The following is a 22,089-nucleotide window of genomic DNA, read 5'->3' as shown; positions in this document are numbered from 1 at the left end:
TGCTATTGTCAAGGCGAGCAAACGCGATTGGGAGTTTTGCCACACGTGGTGGTGTTGCGGTTGCGGCGCTCGGTTGCCGAGCCGAATGTCCCGGGTTCGATCCCTGCCGAGGCAGTCGCATGCCGAGGCAGGCAAAATGCTAGAGGCCCGTGTAATGTCAGTGTCGGCATGTCGGTGCGCTTTAAGGAACAGCAGGTGGCCGATATTTCCGCAGCCCTCTACGGCGTCCTTCATAATCCTATCGTGATTTTGGGACGTTAAACCGCAGATATTATTATTGGGAGTTTAAGTGTCTGCAAATCACACGGCGGCTTGTGGCAGATTTGTTCAGAATGCGGGTATGGGATTAAACCAAGGTGTAACAGGTAGCCGTTTGTAAATGCGGTTTTGAGGCAAAATCGATTATGCCTGTTTGAAGGCAATGCGAAAATTTTGATTTTGAGTACGTGCATTGAACGTAGAAAGACCTTAAGTTCTTGAGAATCTTATGTCATTATTTTGCCATCAGGTTAAGTACTGGAAGCAAGAAAATGAAAGTCCAAGTGTAGTTCTTGAATTGTGCCACACATGCGGCCCTTGAATGTTGGTGTCAATTAGTCACGAATTTCATTGTCCTTGTACTTCGTTCGTATTGTCACGCGGACGTGACGCTGACGAACGCAGCAGTCTGCGTGTTCAAGACTAAACTTTATTGGGGCGAACCTGTGCCGGGAAACTAAAAGTCAAACGACAGGTAAAACACGCTATACACTTATAGCAGTGAACATAGCGTCGGCCGTCGGTAATCTAATCTGCGGTAAGGCGCGTCGGCCTTTATACATGCGACATCGAACATTCGAACCTTATAGATGGTGGCCCTCGTTAGTTCGAGAATTAACTCCACTGTTGGCGTTTGCGCCCTCAAGCTTATCAGAAGATACTGAAATAATCTAGAATGTTCCCAGACATTCGGGTGCGGTTTGCGCAAGACGTTGGTTATGCGTGTAACGGAACAGTTACATACAAAATTGCAAAAAGAAGCACGTGGCCATATGAACAAAATGGTTTTCTGAAACAAGCCATCTTAAGTCTCATACTCCTAGAAAGCAACGCTATTTATCCCGTTGTAGGCCCTAGCAGGCGCCGTAATAATTTATGACAGCGGTAAGCTGGCGCTGGAAGGTTACGGTGGTGAGGCCACCTGTGATTTCTCATCGCGTGTGTTCTCTAAGCATGCACATTCTAGGGGTAACAGTTAGGCCTTTTGGTATTGTGCAAGTGTAACTTACTACAAGGAGAAACTTCTTTATAGCGATAGCCCTACTCCTCCCGTTAGAAACTCGGGAAACTATCTTCCGTGCGCTTTTCAGCTTGAAGCTTTGATGTGAATCGCCCCTTTCCCCTCGCAACTGCGTTTTCATAGCAACAGACATGCGCAGTGTCGCTCTGTACTCTCTCGCGCATCACTGCCCGTCGGTCCGGCAAGAGACGCTAACCGGCGGCCCTCGAGACCTCAGCAGCTGTCACGTGTCTCACGCATCTGCAACACGAGGAAAAATGTGGACGGTGCGCCGGTGCTTGCCGCGCGGGACAGCACCGCAGCATGAGTTCCGCGGTGGCTGCTGCTACCGCTCGACAAGCTTGGTTTCTTGAGTCACTTCGAGGTCTATGTGGAACACGCCCGGTTTTCTGCACACCCGTCTTCACCGCCTGGATCCATGCCTACGACTCAGCATTCCATCTGGCCTGCCCCGATCAGAGACGACCCTTCTCTGCCGCATGTGGCTTGGGGTGTCTTTTACGAACGCCTTTGCGTACCGCATCGGAATGAGAGACAGCGCTGCATGTGAATATTGTGGCAATGACGAAACCATTGAACACATTTTATGTCAGTGCCCTCAATACAGCTCTGAGAGACAATCCCTCGCAGCAGTATTTGCTCGCCTCGACGACCAGCCGCTCTCTGAGCAGTCAATCTTGGAATGTCGGAACGATCGAGCTTCACGCCAGAAAGCAACGCAGGCGCTGATTAAGTTTCTGCGAGCGACCCGCCTCGTTGAACGATTGTGACACTCCTGTGTGTGTGTGTGTGTGCGTTTGTGCTTCGCTCCCTCCCTATCCCATCTCTCTCTTTCTGACTTTTCTGTCTCCCCTTACCCCTTCCCCAGTGCAGGGTAGCAAACCAGATATGTTTTCTGGTTAACCTCCCTGCCTTTCCGCATTACATTTTTCTCTCTTCTCTCGAGGTGTCACCGTCCAAGCTAGCACCGAGGAGAACAGGCCCGCTCTCAAAGCTAGAAAGTAGAGACAACATTGCGCGAGGGATTTGTTGCCTTTTTATATGTCGGTGCTAGTGAGGGAAGTGGATAATCAATGCCGTCGGGTTCACGAAGAGCCACAATATGCACAACTGCGATTCTGGCCGTGCTCGGCCAGAATCGCAGAATCTTGCTCGGCCACTGAACCAGCCTAGAAGGAAACCAAGCTTGTGGGATACTACAATCCCGTGCCGCAAGAAATGAAAATTAAAAGGGGCCCTGCAGCACTTCTTCGGAGTTTTCCTCGCGGATCGGCTGTCGCAAAAATTCACTCTTTGAAGTACGAGCGGAGTTGGATTTGTGCACGCTTCAAGCGCTTTTTTCTCTCCTTTCGTCCGAGCAAGCCTGCTGAAAGCTACACAGGGGCAGGGATGACAAGGGGGGCAAGAAGCTACGTTCGTACGTCGGCGCGCGGTATAGTCGTGAACACTGTTTTCTCCCCACGCGTCTCACTTTCACTGGGATCATGAGCGCGCTGGTGTAATTTTAGAGGTTAATTATAGCACTGCGGCACACCACGGCGGCCGTAGTAACTACGCAGCTCGCGATGCTAGAATCAGCGAATGGCCGTGTACGCGTGCTTTTGGGTCTGTGGCGCAGTTTTTTTTTTGGCAATAGGACACTTCGATACAAGCGCGGGTGATTTTTAGCGGACTTTCCAATTTACTTGCGAATGGCGTGCGGCATGCTGTGCTCAATGCTCGGTAGTCGAGGCTTCTGAAAATCTGAGCCCATCTGCAGCATTTTCTGACGATGCTCAAAAAGTTCTGCAGGACCTATTTAAGGTGAAGATTGTTTTTCCTCTCTCGCTGGTTTTCATCACCGTATCAAAAAGTATAAAGACATTGGGCACTTTTAGAAGTCCGCATAAAAAATCACTTCACTTATTCCAGCGATTAGTGGCAAACCCCAAAAGTGCGAGCATTGCTTACCTCTAGTGTATCGATGACTGTGTGATTCAGGACGAAGAATGCGAGTGGTTGACCATCTTTTGCCATTGCAAACTCCTCACTTACATAGAAATTCTTGATCGTCTTGTTCATTGTGAAGGCTTCCAGAAGGCAGCCGACAACTTTTTCCTCAGGCTGCAAGTGTATGAACAAGGTTAATGCTAACTATAGGGGAAACATCAGATTGATATCATGCTTTCAGACATGGCAAAAACGCGTTCCTTAAGTACATGGACATCACTAACTTGTGACGGCATTATGCGTACCGACGATTGTGGCACCTTCACAAACGCTACAGCCGTACTAGAGCGGAGGAGGTTAAAAAACGTTGACTCGATTAGAGTGCGCACATGGTTACGAAATCACATTTAAGTCAACAACCCTGCACTTCGCTAAGGCATAGCCAGGCTACAAAAGCACACCCTTCCTCTTTTGTCATACCTTCCCCCACCGAGTGCAACACGGCAGGATGTTTGCATGTAGACCACTAGCAGTTTATGGTGCACACCCTCCCAATGCTCAGCGGCTCGAAACTTAGGCCCGGCGTTCAATCAACCAATCTACGTAAACTCGGCGAATTCATGCATCCGTGTTTCAATTGATATAATCCTTACACATTCATGCGTGCAAGGTTCGGACGCTCAAGAGAAACAATGCAGCGGCTTAATCAGTGTGCGGCACTCACCTAAAACAACGCAGACGAAATGAGTTACCGTATTTACTCGAATGTAATGCAACGAGCATATTTTTTAAAATTTTTTCCGCCTAAGGTCGACCCTCGCGTTATAATAGAATACCAAAATATTTTTTCCTGGACGCAATGAAACTTGACCCCTCACGTTACAATCGTGGTCGCGTTACAGTTGAGTAAATACGGTACAGTTCCGAAGCCAGCTATTATAGATACAAGCAAGCCGTGTCGATTAAGCGACCGAGTGCAGTCGGGCGCTGGCATGGTCCCATTTGAACAGCGAAAGAGGTGTGGCACATACGGCAAGGAAACATGAACAAGATAAAGCATGACCCACTGAATAATCAGCTTCCTCATATTTTACCTTGTTTGCTCTACGGCTGTGTCAAACCGCCGACACAATAACTATTGAGTACACTGCAGTTAAAAACCTCCTCGTCTACATTTACAGTGAAGTTGTGTATGACTCGTAGGTGGCAAAATACGGTGGTTTGTGAGCGCGCACAAACTATAATGAGCAAGCAATAAGAGCATATGCGACCACTAAGTGTGTCCGCGCTTGCCCTGGATCCTCTTCAGGTTTTGTCAGCATATTTAGCTAGGGATGATACCCGTCGAAGCATCAATCGTTACCAATGAATTCACTTAGGTGTTCTTAATATGCTTTAGGCTAGCGTCACGAAAGGCAAAGTTTGAAGCACGCATCTCTTAAATGTGGTGATAGAAATACGAAAAGCTGCATCAAAAGACTCATCCACTAAATCCCAGCTCGTGATGAACACCGGAACCACACAGTTTCAACTTCGCTGGTTAAACATCTCTACGGGGTGCTTGGGCGGCAATTTTTTCTGTAGTTTTCGTGCAGTTGGCACGCTGCCGTGTATTCCCAAGGAAGGCATTGCCAAGATATTCCAGGTATTCTGATCCGGAGAAAACGAGCTCGGTCTCCAGTTATAATGACTGGCAGTTGGGTATGTTCGTATACGTTCACGACGGTAAAGCGCTACAGAGTCTGTAGGATAAGAAGAGACAAGGCCTTACTAGCAACTGAAAGTTTAAATCTTATGCTCCGTCTTCTGCAGCGAATATTAGGAGCCCTCATACGCACGTGCTCTAAGCGTTGGCACACATATTTGATGCCTGGTAAACGGGCCATGTGCCAGCATGGCGAGAGCTACTGCATGTCCATCAGAGGTGGAAAGCAGTCATCGGGCAAAACGATAAATGCGCCTAACTCAAGGCATCGTCCGAAGCAATGGAAGCTAATCGGCTACATGACACTACGCAACCGAGGAAAAGCACCGGGTTTTATAGGCAAACTCCTCTGAGAAAGCCGCATTGTCAATCTTCTCATTTGCACCCGAGAAGTCAAATTAGCTTGGCCAGAATAAGGCACGTTCGAGACAGTATTGGAGTCTTTCGTGCACCGAGTTGTAGGTGAAATACCGTGACGAACGTTAGATATGCTAAAATGTCCTCTTACAAATAAAAGAAAAGGAATACCGGTATGTATATCAGCGAAGTCACTCAAACATTCTTTTCAAGTGCAGTGCATAACGACCAAGGGCTTTTTTATAAGCCTATACAATATAGTTTCCGTGCATGCTCGAAAAGTGAAACTAACTAATGGCACATGAAGACATACATTTGAGTAAATCTAGAAAGTTCAAAAATAAATTTTAAGTCAGTTTTATTTTCCCCCATTGCTTTTAGCATGTATGGCTAGATAGAATGAAAGGAATTCGGGTTATTGGATTCCCCATGCAAAGGTTTCATTACAACAATATTTAGAATATTTTAAGGAGCGGTAGCGCAGTATGATTTCGCAAGAAAAAAAAAGCGTCGACCTTCACGAGGCAAAAGCTGTGGTGTGGTTGGTTATTAGGAACAATTTATTTTTTCTATTCAATATAGTGTGCCAGGGTCAGGCCAGCGTATTTCAATATGAAGTATGTGTACGGATTTTAATATGTGCAATGTTTACTCAATATTCTTTAGAAGTTTATTTCAGACATACATACACAGACCCTCTTAACTCGTGGACGTATTTCACATTGTGTATGTATGTCTGAAAAACAAATTGAATTACACATCACGCCTGCATTGTGCAAGTACAGCACATACAGGCGTAGCACCAGTTTGTTCTGAACGGAATGGAAGTGTTGCCCGTGCAGTGCACCGTGGTATTGCATCATACACAGAGGCAGGAGCGCAGATCAGAGCAGGTAATTTTAACTGCCAAGAATAGAATGGAGTTTTTTTAACGTCAGTGTATATTTATACGACTTGATTATGTTGCCTTGAAGGTAACGTTATATATGTTTTATTTTAACGTCAGCATGTAGATACATGTACATGATTGTAACTGGTGTTACCTTGACTCATGCGTTTGCCTGACAATTCATCTACATGACGTATGTACCACCTGCCGAATTCAGAACTTCATATAAGATATTATTCTCTGTACTCTCGAGACGTCATATTGGAGTGTCGTGTAATGAAGGTCTTATATAATGTGCGATGCGTATTGGTTATGTTCTGGTGTTAGAGGGCAAAAGCAGCTTTATATGAGAATATTGGACCCTGCATGTGCTCTGCGTTCGATCCCTTTAAGACCAGAGTAGCCGGTTGCTTATTAGTGCGCCAAAATATCCCTCCACCATGTGAAAAAAAGCACTTCATTACGAATGCACGTGTAGGTCTTGATGACGACGGAATAAAAAAAGACAATTGAGCGAGTATTCTTAATGGGCTTTGAACAATACCTTGATCTTCTTCAGCGAGAGAGTGACGAGCGTAGTAGTGTCCTCCATGAAGTCGGACAACAGTTCACAGACTTTCAAGTCGATGAATACACGACTTAGGTACAGGGAGTGTAGATTTGTCAATGAAAGAAGAGACTGAGCCCAGAGGTGGTATTCTTCCCTCGGTGCCTGTAAAGGACAAGGGAGAAATAAAGGCAACATGTATTGCACTACTCAGGGATTGGCATAGGAAACATATAGGGCTATGGAAAGCTCGTACTCTCGTTTGCAAGATATACGGCTTGTTTCAGCATAAGCCTAATTTTGACTAACACTTCCGTCACAGCCAACATCACTTTTTGCGGCCAGGCTTGCAGCTTAACGCTGTTGTCGCGAGCTATTGCTGGTAGCAGTCTTTATGCTTGAAAAATGATGTCGCGTTTCAATCCGTCAGTACTCTACGTGCAGTGGATTCATACCCTGATGTTGATATAAAGAATGCCGGTCACATTAGAACTTTACGCAAACAATATTTTTATCACCGATACTTAAGCGCGCGCAAACAAGGACAAAGGGAGGTGACGAATTTAGTGTTTTTAAATGTGAAATTTTTCACATAACGAAATTACAAGGAGTGAACATTGAACAAAGTTTTGAGAAGTTTTAGAGGACCACGTTTAGATCAGCGCCAAAATCAGCTGAAGACGCGAAAAATTTGTAACAAGTATTCAGGGTTGTAGCGAACGTGGGTTTACATTGACACAAGAACGTAACATACTAAGGTCTGGTTTCGTCCCCAGTTCTTCGCCTTGCCTTAGAGTTTTGTTCTTTAACGTGCAGCTCAAGTTTAACGTGGATCAAGTTGCTGTCAATTTTACCAGCATATCAAAACAGCCTTACGCAAATGACATTAACGCATTATTCCTAGTACTCTGGAGCAGGTGTAATCAATATGTGTTAATCGCATTTATCGAGTTAGAAATTTGGTAACTTCAGCTGCGATCTTCTGAATATGAAGGATTCAGTAAGATGACTAAGCAAGCAACGTACTTAATGAGTGCATTTTTTCAGTCGGAGAAAGCCCCGAAGCGAGAAAAATTGAAGTGGCGACGCCTGAAGATTACACCTATCGTATACGTGCCCCTCGAGGAGCGTATGCAGCAACTATCCCACTGAAAGCAGCGCCCTCGAATAAGCTTATCGTAACCATTCAGCAAAACGAAAGAAAAAACTCCAGGCTTTTGCGGAACACGCAGCACAGTCAGAGAAAGCTGGAGGAACGGCCTTTCTAGAGTCGGTGGTAAACTCTTCGGGCGACTGCTACAAGTACAGTGGCAAGGCACCCACTACGCCATAATTCATAATATTGCGAGGTAGAGAAGTATACTTTATTCTGTCATTCTTTGGAGAAGCGAGGTAGCAACTACGCGTCTGTAAGTCTTTATGCGCACTTTGTTGATGCTGTGACTGATGATGAATTACGGTTGAGCTCTTAGTAAAGGGTGAAATGCTTTCCTATTTGTTCGCAATTCGCATTGTCAGACTTATTTTACTCATCTACCATGCTACATTACGTTAGATAACGCGATTCCTTGCCCGTCATGGCACCTTTATAGGGTCTTTTTGCCAAGGGGTTTCAAGCACCAGCGTGGCTTTGTGGTAGAACTGCCAAGCGAAGGGCCGGGCTCAAATTACACTCCATCCTGGATTTTCTCAATGAGCGCGATAGCGGTTACGGAAAAGTGGGCGGCGGACAACTTCGCCGCCAAAACCGGCTACTGTGATCTCGTAACAGCTTTCTCTGTGGAAAGTATTGTTTGCGGCGGTTCAGGCGCAAAAACCAAGATACGACTGTAGTAGGCCGTAGTGGTGGACTCCGCAATAATTCAGGCCCACTGGGGCCATTCGTAACAAGCAAAAGATTGAAGCAGGCGGTTCTTTTGCGATTCACTGCCACACAAATGCGGCCGCTGTGGTCGGCGGTCGAACCCATGTCCTCGAGTTCAGTAGCAGCACGACATTTCGCGTGCTAAGGCACCGCTGTGGGTTATAAAAAAAAATAGTCGTGCAAACGCGGGCACAATTGTTAGACATGCCTTGAAAAGGTCGTCAGAGGACCCATCGACAATAAGCCAGAATAGTACTTTATCCTTAAAAACGTAAATGGTAGAGCGTTGCACAAGTTATTCGAAGGTTTCAGGTTTGGTCCCTGCCGGCGGAAAATTGTCTTTTCGTCCACTTTATGTCTTCACATTTTGTATCTAAATTACAAAAACTAGCGTCCCCTATACCCTCCTTGGCTTCTTGTGCGTTCGTCTGCGTTAATGTGTCTCAAAACTTACTTTTATATAACTGATTAAGTGTGAACGAAACTGTCACTGGCGCTACTGCTGTGTACAGGGAAAAAATATATATATATATATATATATATATATATATATGAGAGAGAGAGAGAGTGGTTCTCTGCGTAACAATTCTAATTTTTTAAACCGTGGTGCTGGATAGCTGGAGCACCTTGCAGATGTCCCGAAAGATGAACATTAGTCGCATTACACAAGCAAAGGCGGCTACAGTCGAACATAACTTCATAATTCCGCTGCATTTCAAAATATTATGCCCACAAGCCTGCGTCAATGGGAGCGTATTCCACAGTGACGTCATGCGCCAGGCGGCCGGTGACCCCGCCTTCGGAGAACAATGCCGAGCGCATGAGCGCGGCTACCTTAGTCGCGGAAGCGATGGGCTGCTGCGCTTCGGTCGTTTAGGTGGGGGCGCTCCGCACTCCTTAAGGTTAAAGTCCCTTAATATATAGAAAGTAGCTACACTCTCCTCCATATCCTCTCCAAAGTGTCCAACCCTCTTCTCCCAAGTGTCGAAACCTTATCTATATCCTCTCACAAACGGCCACCGTGCGGGCGCTGGCCCCATAACCCGGCTTGCGCCAATTTCCTATCAAGAATGCTACGTGTCACGCTGATAACGCGCGCGTTTCCCGGGCGACGGCCCGTGAATCGGGGAGGCGAAAGGCGGGAGAGGAGGGTGCTCGGCGTGGCGGCTCCTCGTTTAAAAGAAAGACGGTACTTTGAAACTTTAGTTAAGTAGCATGTGACTATAGTTTAGGTGATGTCTCGTCGGGTTCACGCACAAATCCTTGTCGCAAAGAGTCGAAGCGCACTCACAAGGCCCTCGTGCTGAGCCATGGTGCCCTTGTACTCCAGGAAGGTGACGGCGGCTGCGCCGTTCTTTATGCCGTCCCAGAAGATTTCGTGTTCGAGCTCACTTACTGCAAAGTCCACACTGACTCGAGTCAGACACCTGCAAACAGAAATTGTGAAGTTGCTGCGTCACACCAACAGTCAATAGAAATGCGTGAATACCACCATCGTGCCTCACGGGTCGAACAAAAAGTGAGCAGTGCACGTGCAGTACTCACGGACTGAAACCGGACAATTTAGGCCCAAGTAACGCACATACTTTTGTTGCCACCCTCTTCAGTTCGGTTCATATCGGCGTAATTTCGACTCGAGAGCCAAAATTTTCTGTAGTGACCAGATTCGTCGCGACCTGACGCGATTATCTCGAGCAATGACGTATACCAGTCGTTATAATAAAAAGTTGAGTTTGAATCCATGAGCACTGTACACCATGGACATTGAGAATGCGAACTAGTTAAGGCTAGAGAAAACGCGTCGGTTTCGTTTGCTTTGTTTTTTTTTCTTTGACTTGCGTACTTAAGGCGCATCCCCATGCTCTTGAAAAGCGAAGAGCGATCGAAAACGTCAGACTGGGAGGACCCCCCCCCCCCCTTCCGGCCCTCCTATGTTCGCGCGCGTCGAAACAGTTCACATTTGTTCGGCCCCTTGCACGCCGCCGCCACTTCTATGCCTCAATCAATTGTGCCGTTTCCCGAGCTTTGGATTTCATACCAGGTTCAAGTAATGCATGTAAAACATTAAAAACAGTTTTTACCTTTTCAAGCCATTGTTTCAGCAGAAACTACACTAAAAAAACCCCGGCTCAAGGGGGGAGCAACGACAGCTTTAGTCCTCAAATCGTGTCGTTAATGTGCGAGACGACCAACTGCGGCGAAGTTCGTGTCGTGTGCAAATTCGGAGGACTCGACCTACCTCGGAAAAGACCAATGGGAGGACGAACAGCTCATTTACTCCCTCGAGCAGAGGTTGAAGGGAAGAAAAGACATTTTTTCTGCGGCCCTTGTTTGGAGTACAACTCAGTAGCGTACGCGAAACAGTGATCGTGCGTCCCACGAATGCCTCTTTGAAATGTCATGAGCTTAGCACTCGGCCAGGTGCACCCTATTGTTCCGAAATTCCTTTTCTATTCCGTCGTGGTGCTGGTTGTGCACGCGGCGGTGACCTGAGGGGTGAGAGGAATTCGGCGAACGCATGTTGCACAGATGACAAGGCGGCGGCGCGTCGGCCCACTTGCTACTGCGATCGAGAAAATAACTCGAGAAAATTAAAATTTGTAGGGTGTTAATGTTGCGTCATCAATTATGTGGACTTGAAACTTTGTTCGCCAATAAGCTTCACAATAGACGAGGCAACCTAAATTTCGCGCGCGCGACGCCAGCGCCGGATGCTCCCCTGGTGGGCCGCTGAAAACCTCGAAGGTCGTCGGCTCGCCCGCGGAGGCAATTTTCGTGCTGCCGCGCGCGCGTTTTCGGCGGAGCGCGTGCTGCCGGTGATTGCGTTTCCAAGTTGCAAAGAAAGCCACGTGATTCCGCAAGCTGGTACGCACCATTCTTATGCTACGCGGTGCCGCGTCAGCCTTGAGAAGATCACAAGCAGTGAATTGAATTGTGAAACTGCATATTGAAGGGAAATGCACAGGCAAAACACGCGCAAAGCTGTATGCAGATTCAAATCGTCATTTCTTCTGCGTGCCTTATTTTGATCATAGTCGTACGGCAGACCGAGTGGTCCTTACGCATACAGCAATAAAGTTTAGTCCACTCCTCCCATATCGTCGCGCCCATTCAGTACCTTCAGGAAAGAGCACACTGGAAGACCAGCTGATGTGAAAACCCGTTGTGGTACTGCGCATACTGCGAAATATTTAACACAGTGATCGCGATTGCGTTATCTGCACTGGTGCTCTCCGATAATCCTACTGGCGGCCTGCGAGCCCGGGAGGCGGCCGCGTGACAGAATGGGTTCTCTATTGTAGATTCATCAAATAAATGCACAAATGGCGATTGTATTTTTTATCATTACGAACTCGATTAGTTTATTCTGATCCGCCTTTGAATGTCCTTGTATCATTTATTGTATGCAGCACTCACCAAAACAAAGGATATTTCCGATTTTTGATATGTCGTTCATCAAGTGGAGAAACATTTCTGTGCCTCTCAAAAGCGGGCGCTCAGGCTACTTAACTTTCCTGCAACGGATATTGCAGAATTCAGTTCCTTCTATACATTGACTGCTGCGTACAAAGCCATTTTAATTTGTTACTAAAAAATCTAGCCAGTGTTTCTGAGGCAAAGCAGCACAAAATGTTACCATTCGCTCAAGTGCTGCTAGCCGAAACAGCGGGCGTGTGTGTGTGTGTGTGTGTGTGTGTGTGTGTGTGTGTGTGTGTATCTTCGTTTCCACAAATTTTAGCAGTGTGGCTGTTATGTTGCTCTGAAATGACATTAGAAAGAAATAAACAGCAGTAGTGTGTTTTTCTTCGCAGTGTTCTATTTTCGGAAACCGCAAGACCAGGAACCTTAGGGAGAACTTATGTGCAAAACCGGAACAGCGAAGCTAGCAAACACGAACGCACCTTTCTTGTATCGCCCTTGTGCATTGGTAACAGCTCGATGATTGCTAGTCGGTTCATAATTAGAGCAGAGAATAAAACAGCGCGAGGAGAACAATGACAACAAAGGAACGAAGCTCTTGTCCTATCGTCTTCGTTCCGTTGTTCTCGTCGTGGTGTTTAACCCTCTGTCGTTGTGCAGCTCACCCCAAAAATCGTTTATAAGAAGCCCAGCTGAAAATCCGTTTTTGGAGGGACACGCCCGTTTCGGGCGATTTTCATACCAAACTAGGGTTGGCATGAATTAGTCAACATCAATTAGTCAACTTTGTCAACACGGTCCGCGGCGTACCGTGTTGACAAAGTATCGCTTGCCGAAGGCGTTGCTCTTTGTAATTCCTTGTGCGCGTTTGATTCGTCCATGAATGTGCAGTACAACTCCATTGCAGTCGAACAATAAAAGACTAGAACTAACAACGTACAAAACGTTCAGTAGTGCACCTACTAAAAAACAATATCGGTTCGACAGAGTGATATTGCTCACACCACTGTCTCCGGTCAGAACATCAAAACAATAAGTTGCTGTGCAGCCGGTGCCTCCCTTCTACCCAGAGTGCATCTCCTGAAATAGATAATATCTGGGATTTCACGCGCCAAAATCACGATGTGATTAGGAAGCAAGCTGTAGTGAAGGGCTCCGGAAATATGGAACATCTGGTGTTGAAGGTGCACTGACTCCGCACAGTACATGACCCACTGGCATTTTGCCTCCATCGAAATGCGACCGCCGTGGCCGAGATCGAACCAGCGGCCTTTGGGTCAGCAGCCGGGCACTGTACTTGCTACACCACCGCGGCGGACATCGTCAAATAGAACTACATCTGCGCAAGCCGTACATGCTGCCAGCGGATACCTTTTAGGGGTACTTTCTTGAGCAACACCGTGATCTCATTTGATCGTTAGCACTCTCCGGTTTAGCCTAAACGAGTAGTGACTGACAACAGAGTGAAGAAAAAGGCGATTCCTAGGTTTTCACGTCGAAAGCAGGGGAACGGATTGACGGAGCGACGTGCCTGCTTGAAGATCCATTCAGAGTGTCAAAAGCCTTGATGCAAGTTTTGGGGACAACATTACAAACATGTTTGGAAGCTAAAAACGAGAACAAATTCGGAGATATTGTCACGTGGTCGTGACGTCGACGAAGAAAGCAGTCGGCGTTTGCAGAATGAAACTGTTTATTTGGCCGAACTTGTGGCCGGGAAAATGAGAACTAGAACTACAGCAATACACGCTGTACAATGATAGCGGCGAACAGGGCGTCGTCCGTCGATCAACTGACAAGCGGCGAAGTGCGTCGGCTTCTATACAGGTGCTATCGAACTTTCCAGCGATATCGCTGTTGGCGGCGTTATCTCTCGACAAAGCTGGAACATTCTCGTGCGGCGCGCAATCTTAACGGATTGTTCCAAAACAATCGCGAAGCTTCCTAAACATCACGGCGAGGCCTGCGCAGCGCGTTGCCCACAGTCTTTGTGGGTGAAGCTTCAACTCATGAAATATAAGACTTGCGGCAATGCCCCCCTCTGAAAAAGCATCGTCCCGGTGCTTAAAAACAGAACATGAATACATGCAATACTAAAGAAAATTAATAAAGAAAGCAAACATTAGAGTCCTCAGGTGCGTTAACGAGCATAGTACGGTTTAAGGCGCACCACATGCACGACCTCGGGTCGAGCTCGGCGCCTCTGAGAGTTCGTGATGCCGTCGGGGACAACCTCGTAGTCGAGTGTGCCGAGACGTCGAAGTACCCTGTACGGTCCGAAGTATCGTCGAAGAAGCTTCTCGCTTAGTCCGCGTCGTCGTATTGGCGTCCAGACCCAGACACGGTCGCCGGGCTGGTACTCGACGAAGCGTCGTCGAAGATTGTAGCGACGGCTGTCTGTATGCTGCTGGGTCTTGATGCGCAGGCGGGCCAGCTGTCGAGCTTCTTCGGCACGTTGTAAGTAAGCGGCGGCGTCGACATTTTCTTCGTCGGTGACGTTGGGTAGCATGGCGTCGAACGTCGTCGCCGGGCTCCTTCCGTAGACCAACTTGTACGGCGTCATCTGCGTCGTTTCTTGGACGGCCGTGTTGTAAGCGAAGGTCACGTACGGAAGGACGGCGTCCCACGTCTTGTGCTCAACGTCGACGTACATGGCGAGCATGTCGGCGATGGTCTTATTTAGACGCTCGGTGAGGCCATTGGTCTGCGGGTGGTAGGCGGTGGTGCGGCGGTGGCTCGTCTCGCTGTATTTTAAGATCGCCTGAGTTAGGTCCGCAGTAAAGGCGGTACCTCTGTCTGTGATGAGGACCTCTGGGGCGCCATGACGCAAGACGATGTTCTCCACGAAGAACTTGGCTACCTCCGCGGCACCGCCTTTGGGCAATGCCTTTGTCTCGGCGTAGCGGGAGAGGTAGTCAGTTGCTACGACGATCCACTTGTTGCCGGAAGTCGACGTCGGGAACGGCCCCAGTAGGTCCATCCCCATTTGCTGGAACGGCCGGTGAGGTGGTTCGATTGGCTGCAGAAGTCCCGCTGGCCTAGTCGGCGGTGTCTTCCGTCGCTGGCAATCTCGGCAAGTCTTGACGTAGTGGGCGACGTCGGCAGCAAGGCGTGGCCAGTAGTACTTTTCCTGTATTCTGGCGAGCGTGCGGGAAACACCGAGGTGTCCAGCTGTCGGGTCGTCGTGTAGGGCCTGGAGGATTCTGGTCGCAATGATGAGGGCACGACAAGAAGATAGTCCGTTCGAAGTGGCGAGAAGTTCTTTTTCAGGAGAACGCCGTTCCGTAAGAAAAACGACGATAGTCCTCGCTTGAATATCCTCGGAACAACGGCGGTCTTGCACTCGAGGTACTCCATAAGGCCCCCCAGTTCCGCGTCGGCCCGTTGCCTTTCGGCGAAGTCGTCGGCACTTATAGTTCCGAGGAAGCAGTCATCGTCGTCGTCTTGCGGCGGCGCGTCGACGGGTGCACGAGAGAGGCAGTCGGCGTCAGAGTGTTTTCGTCCGGACTTGTACACGACGGTAATGTCGAATTCTTGAAGCCTCAAACTCCATCGTGCGAGACGACCTGAAGGGTCCTTCAAGTTAGCTAGCCAACATAAGGCGTGATGGTCACTGACAACTTTGAAGGGCCTGCCATAGAGGTAGGGGCGAAACTTTGACGTAGCCCAGAGAATGGCAAGGCATTCCTTTTCTGTTGTGGAATAGTTTGCTTCTGCCTTGGATAGTGACCGGCTAGCATAACTGATAACCCTTTCAAGGCCGTCAGTCTTTTGCACAAGGACGGCACCGAGTCCTACGCTGCTTGCGTCGGTGTGTATTTCAGTATCGGCGCAATCGTCGAAATGCGCAAGTATGGGTGGCGTCTGCAGGCGTCGTTTAAGTTCCTCAAATGCTTGCACTTGCTCCGGTTCCCACCTGAATTCCACGTTAGTCTTCGTGAGAAGCGTGAGTGGTTCGGCGATGCGAGAAAAACTTTTGACGAAGCGTCTGTAATAGGCGCATAAGCCGAGAAATCGGCGGACGGCCTCCTTGTCGGTGGGAGGCGCGAAGTCGGCGATGGCCGCTGTTTTCCGCGGGTCTGGGCGCACTCCAGACTTGCTGATCACATGACCGAGAAACAGGAGCTCGTCGTATGCGAATCGGCACTTTTCAGGCTTCAGGGTCAGTCCAGAGGTCTTGATTGCTTGAAGTACTGCCTCAAGCCGCCGGAGATGCTCGTCGAAGGTCGAGGAAAACACGACGACGTCGTCCAAATACACAAGGCACGTCTGCCACTTCAATCCAGCCAGTACAGTGTCCATGACGCGCTGGAACGACGCAGGTGCCGCGCAAAGACCGAAAGGCATGACCTTGAACTCAAAGAGGCCGTCGGGTGTTATAAAAGCGGTCTTTTCTCGGTCTCTTCATCTACTTCGATTCTGCCAATAGCCGGTCTTGAGGTCCATCGACGAAAAGTACGTTGCGTTGTGAAGTCGATCCAGGGTGTCGTCTATCCGTGGGAGGGGGTACACGTCCTTCTTCGTGATTTTATTCAGGCGCCGATAATCAACGCAGAAGCGCAGTGTCCCGTCCTTCTTCACTAATACCACGGGTGACGCCCACGGACTCTTTGAAGGCTGGATGATATCGTCGCGTAGCATTTCGTCGACTTGTTTCTTTATGGCCTCACGTTCTCGCGTCGAAACTCTGTAGGGGCTCTGTCGGAGTGGTCGAGAATTTTCTTCTGTTATAATGCGGTGCTTAGCAAGGGGCGTTTGTCGGACCCGCGAGGACGACGAGAAACAGTGCTTGTATTGCAGGAGCAGGGTTTTGAGCTGGTCTTGCTTGACCTTCGGAAGGCTCGGGTTGACGTCAAAATCCGGTTCGGGACCTCTATTCGTCGAAGCAGGTTCGGCAGCATCGAAGAGGGCGAAAGCATCGCTGGCGGCTACACATTCGTCGATGTAGGCAATCGTCGTACCCATGTTGAGGTGCCTATATTCGTGGCTGAAGTTTGTCAGCAGTACCTTTGCTTTACCGTCATGCAGCTCGGCGATACCTCTTGCGACGCAAATTTGACGATTCAGGAGTAGTTGCTGATCGCCATCGATTACGCCTTCAAGGTTTGCAGGTTTTTCAGTGCCGACGGAAATAATGACGCTGGAGCGCGGCGGAACGGTCACCTGCTCTTCTATCACATTCAGTGCATGGTTCCCTGGCGTCGGTTGGGGCGGGAGCGCTTTGTCCGAGGTTAGTGTTATCGACTCAGACCTCAGGTCGATAACGGCGCCGTGGTCACTTAGGAAGTCCATTCCGAGTATCACATCCCTGGAGCAGTTTTGTAGGATTACAAAGCTCGCAGGATAAGTGTGGTTATTGATGGTGACTCTCGCCGTGCAGACACCAATCGGTGTTATCAGGTGGCCTCCAGCTGTCCGGATTTCGGGGCCACTCCAAGCGGTCTTTACTTTCTTCAGCTTGGTGGCGAATGGCCCACTGACGAAGGAATAGTCGGCACCGGTGTCGACGAGAGCTGTGATGCTGTGGCCGTCGATAAGGATATCGAGGTCGCTAGTTCGTCGTCTTTCGTTGCGGTTATGTCGTGGCGTCGGATCACGGCTTCGTCGATTTGTCCCGCTGTTTCTACGTTGCGTCGTCAGGTTTTCTTCGGGCCGCGAAGTTTCGTCGTGAGGGCTCCGTCCGGTTTGCGTCGTGTTCTGAAGGTCTCGTCGCGTTGTCGTCGTCGGCGGCCGCGGAGGGTCTTCGGCATTTCGTCGTACAGCAACCGCACCTCCATCGGTTGCTGCCCTTAGTTTCCCGGATACGGGCTAGGCGACCGGCCCCGGTTTGGGCCAGTGTACTGCCGGCGGTGCGGTGACATGTATCGGCCGGGCGACGGCGAGCGGGAAGCTCGTCGTTCTTCCCACTGTAGTCGTCGATGTCGCGAGGCCGTTCGCCTGGCTGCGGGCGCGGCGCGTTAACGGCGAATCCGCGTAGCCCCATCTGTCGATACTGGCATCGGCGGTATGTGTGGCCGGCTTCCCGGCAGTGATAGCAGAGCGGCCGGTTGTCAGGGGCACGCCAAACGTCGGTCTTTCGGGGGGCGCAGCGTTGTCCTGTCGGCGGGCGGTATGGCGTCGGTGGTGGTGGCGGCGGTGCCTGGCGGCGGAACTGCTGCGGCGACGCGTCGTCTTGACGTGGGCGAGGGGGTGGGGCGTTGCGTCGGGCTGCAGCAGCATAGCTCATGGCTTCCGGCTGAGCCTGCGGTGCTTCGGGAATTCCAAGCGATTGCCGGACTTCCTCGCGGACAACGTCGGCGATTGAATGCACTTGATGCTGCGGCGAAGGTAACAGTTTGCGCAGCTCTTCCCGCACAATCGCTCTGATGGTGTCACGCAGGTCATCAGACTGCAGCGCCTGAACCTCCCCGTAGGTCGTCGTAGGAATGCGGCGGTTGTACTGCCTAGTGCGGATTTCTAGTGCCTTTTCGATTGTGGTGGCCTCTGAAAGGAATTCCGAGACCGTCTTCGGCGGGTTGCGCACAAGTCCGGCGAAGAGTTCTTCCTTCACACCCCGCATCAGGAAGCGAACTTTCTTTTCTTCGGACATGGCTGGATCGGCATGGCGGAATAGTCGAGTCATTTCTTCGGTGTACAGTCCGACGTTTTCATTGGGGAGCTGTACACGGGTCTCGAGAAGGGTTTCAGCCCTTTCTTTCCGGATGACGCTCGTGAAGGTGTTGAGAAATCCGGTGCGGAAGAGGTCCCATGATGTTAGCGTGGACTCTCGATTCTCGAACCGGGTCCTTGCGCCATCTTGAAGGGCGAAGTAGACATGGCGTAGCTTCTCGTCGCAGTCCCAGTTGTTGAACGTGGAGACTCGGTCGTATGCCTCCAGCCAGCTTTCTGGATCCTCGCATGGTGATCCGCGGAATGTCGGCGGCTCCCTCGGTTGATGCATGACGACCGTTGTAGGCGCCACAGCGGTTGTCATTGTGGCTGTTGTCTTCTTCGTTGTGATCCTGGTCTTGTCCGGTAGGGGTCCGTATTGTGGGGGTAGTCCTTCCAGTCTGCGGCTGGCTCGACTGCCGCTGATGGTGTCGGTGTCTTCTTTGCGACGTGGGCTGGGTTCAAGGCTTGTCGGGGGCGTCCGGAACATGAACTAGCAGCACCTCCACCAGATGTCACGTGGTCGTGACGTCGACGAAGAAAGCAGTCGGCGTTTGCAGAATGAAACTGTTTATTTGGCCGAACTTGTGGCCGGGAAAATGAGAACTAGAACTACAGCAATACACGCTGTACAATGATAGCGGCGAACAGGGCGTCGTCCGTCGATCAATTGACAAGCGGCGAAGTGCGTCGGCTTTTATACAGGTGCTATCGAACTTTCCAGCGATATCGCTGTTGGCGGCGTTATCTCTCGACAAAGCTGGAACATTCTCGTGCGGCGCGCAATCTTAACGGATTGCGAAGCTTCCTACACATCACGGCGAGGCCTGCGCAGCGCGTTGCCCACAGTCTTTGTGGGTGAAGCTTCAACTCATGAAATATAAGACTTGCGGCAATATCAAGTATGACAAGCAATCACAGCCCAATTAGCACAAAATATGCGCTACAACAGTTTTAAAAACGCGTACGATTCGTTAAGACAGTGGACATAACACGAACTTTGGTCAGCCGTTATGTGGCGTACCACCATGGGGCAGCGTTTGACTATTGGCTATTTATTGTAATAATATAATAAAATAACGTGTGTGCTACCGTACCCAATGCAACGTTCCGCACACTATGAAGGTACCGTTTAAAAAAAATTGGCCGCGTATCTGCGTGCTTCGCTGCAAATAACGTCGAAAGACTAGTGTTGTGCCGGCCGTACTACACGAGACCTGGTCTCATCCGCGGCCACCAGTGATGCTGTTCTCGTACCAATTTTTTCATCAAGCGGCCATTTATGATTTGCCTTGCCTCAGACAGCGCCTGCTTTATGTTGAATCGGCCGCATCTGGCTGGCATTGTTAAAATAGAGGAGGTGCTGCGTGAGATATGGATGCCATCTGGCAGTGGCGTCGGGAAACGAGCTTGTGCAGAACCCCGGGCCACTGCCAGGTGGCAGCACCATATCGTTGGCAGGGGGTTTTTCGTGCATAGCGTCGCATTTTCAGCGCAGCCTTAGAAACACTAGGGTCTTTAGAATTACGTATTGAGAAGAGGTTTATTGGCGGTGCGTTCCTGTTGTGACGCTCTGAAGAAACAGCGAGTCGGGGCAGAGCACCGTCCAGAAAGATGCCAGCGACCAGCAGCGCGAGGAATGTGTTGGCGATACTGCTGACCGGCGACGCGTCTTCACAATATCTATATTTTCTAGTAAAGAAAGACACCACCTAATACGCATTGATGTTGCGCCTCAGATATGCGTAATATTTGCTCTTTTATCGACAATGTTCACAATATGAACGCAGCTACCAGTTGAAGATGGCTGGTCTTTTAGCAAGTGCGTAAACTTTAGCCGGGTGGCTGAATCATGCGACAGACAGACAGAAATTTCTGCGTTCAAGTATCATGAGGAAGACTTTAAAAAGGCTCCACTAACGTGAAATCCGGGGAGGTGCGAATCACCGGTGTTTCTCCAATGAAAGCACAGCGTCCTCGTTGCTACAGACAGCGGCGCAGACAGCGTTCAGCGCCTATCGCAGACAGCTTTTGACGAGTCAACGCGCCGTCTTATTCGTCACTCGGCGAAGCCCACCTGGCGTTCTCTAGCGGGCGAGTGCGCGTTCTCGCGAGCTTTGCCTGAGTGAACACGCCGTCTTATTTGCCAGTTGCTTTACTGTGACGGGCGACGACAGGAGACGCCGACAGCCCGAGCGCATAAGGTGCTTCGCAAAAATTCATAGAAATTGTTTTGTGCATCGTGAAACCCCTACGCACGTCGCTCCAGGTCTTTTAGCCGTTTGCAGGCCCAGTGATAACAACTGGGATAATCAATTTTGTAGTTCAGTCAGCAACGACCCCGTAAGCAACAAAAATGGATGTTCTTCCGCTATAACTCACATTTGGCAACTGTTCTACATATGCTGCCAACCTGGTACACACAAAGAAGGTGACTTGTCTACCAAAGAATGACAGAAGAGGCCGGGCTCTTCTAGAATTCGCTGAGCGCTGCAGCTTCTGTGACCGTGCAGAGGTAGGGCATGTATTTTAGTTCTCTGTCGAAATTTTGGCTATTGGTTGCTGTGCGATCCCATCGAAAAAGTTAAAATATTCAAGAATTAAAAAATTATATCAATTTCTCCCGATACAAAAGTGTGAGCACAACTTTTTGGACTACCTTGAACTTGCGCGTCTCAAATTGTGAAAAAACCTGCTGCTCACATTGAAGATTACTTGGGCCTGAGAGGGTCGGGTAGAAGTGACTCTGGTGTCACATAAAGATAAACTAAAGATAAGCAAAAGTTCCTTCGTACTAGCAAATTATTTCACGATACCAAAAACTCCACGCTTGCTGCGAGAAGACTTGTTATGCGAGAAAACGTGCAAAAAGAAAATGTGGGTGGCGACATTACTTTGAACTGCCCGCGTTCGCATCTACGTGAAAAAGAAGTGTATTCTCTTGTGAGAGAGCCAGAGACTTAACACAGGAAGTATCAGGAAATTTTGTTGAGCCAATATGACCAAAATACGAAAATACACTGAAATCAGTGTCTTCACCACAGAGGTGTCGGAGGTAAAAGAAACTTTCGATTTTCTAATATATTAATAAACCTACGGTGGTGCAATTAACGCCCTTAAACTTTTCAGACAAAATTTATCAGATTAAAGTATTGTTTCACTTGAGTGTTCCTTTAATGTGTACCACTGTCACAATCGAGCGCTTAATTAGGCACGCGCCGTGAGACGACAGCAAGAAATGACGGCGCCAACAGTTCCTCAATAATTGTTCCGCGTACGAATACAACCGATGAGCTAAGCTCCTTAGTAATGGGACCCAAACGACTATGAGACTGATCTCGCTGCTGGCTTTCATGAAGGCGGTAGGGTGGGGAGCAGGTGGGGACAGCGTCTGCTGCGCTCGGTGGCGTGAACGACTGAGTGTGCGGCACGCGCGGCGCAGGGAGAGGGA

General features: G+C 49.3%; 1 protein-coding gene across 2 annotated transcripts in view; it reads right to left on the bottom strand.

Moving 5' to 3' along the window:
- Window positions 1–22,089, bottom strand: part of LOC119372203 (uncharacterized) — a 37,226-nt gene that overhangs the window by 1,217 nt on the left and 13,920 nt on the right. For both annotated transcript variants that reach the window (XM_049419565.1, XM_049419564.1), the window contains exons 4-6: window positions 9,862–9,997; window positions 6,704–6,871; window positions 3,230–3,382 (exon numbers count right to left, since the gene is read on the bottom strand). In XM_049419565.1, the coding sequence (XP_049275522.1) occupies window positions 3,230–3,382; window positions 6,704–6,871; window positions 9,862–9,997 (457 nt within the window). The remainder of the gene's footprint in view (window positions 1–3,229; window positions 3,383–6,703; window positions 6,872–9,861; window positions 9,998–22,089) is intronic.

Source organism: Rhipicephalus sanguineus, chromosome 10 (assembly GCF_013339695.2).
Source record: "Rhipicephalus sanguineus isolate Rsan-2018 chromosome 10, BIME_Rsan_1.4, whole genome shotgun sequence".
Classification (NCBI taxonomy): Eukaryota; Metazoa; Arthropoda; class Arachnida; order Ixodida; family Ixodidae; genus Rhipicephalus; species Rhipicephalus sanguineus.
This window is presented reverse-complemented; position numbering and strand designations above follow the sequence as displayed.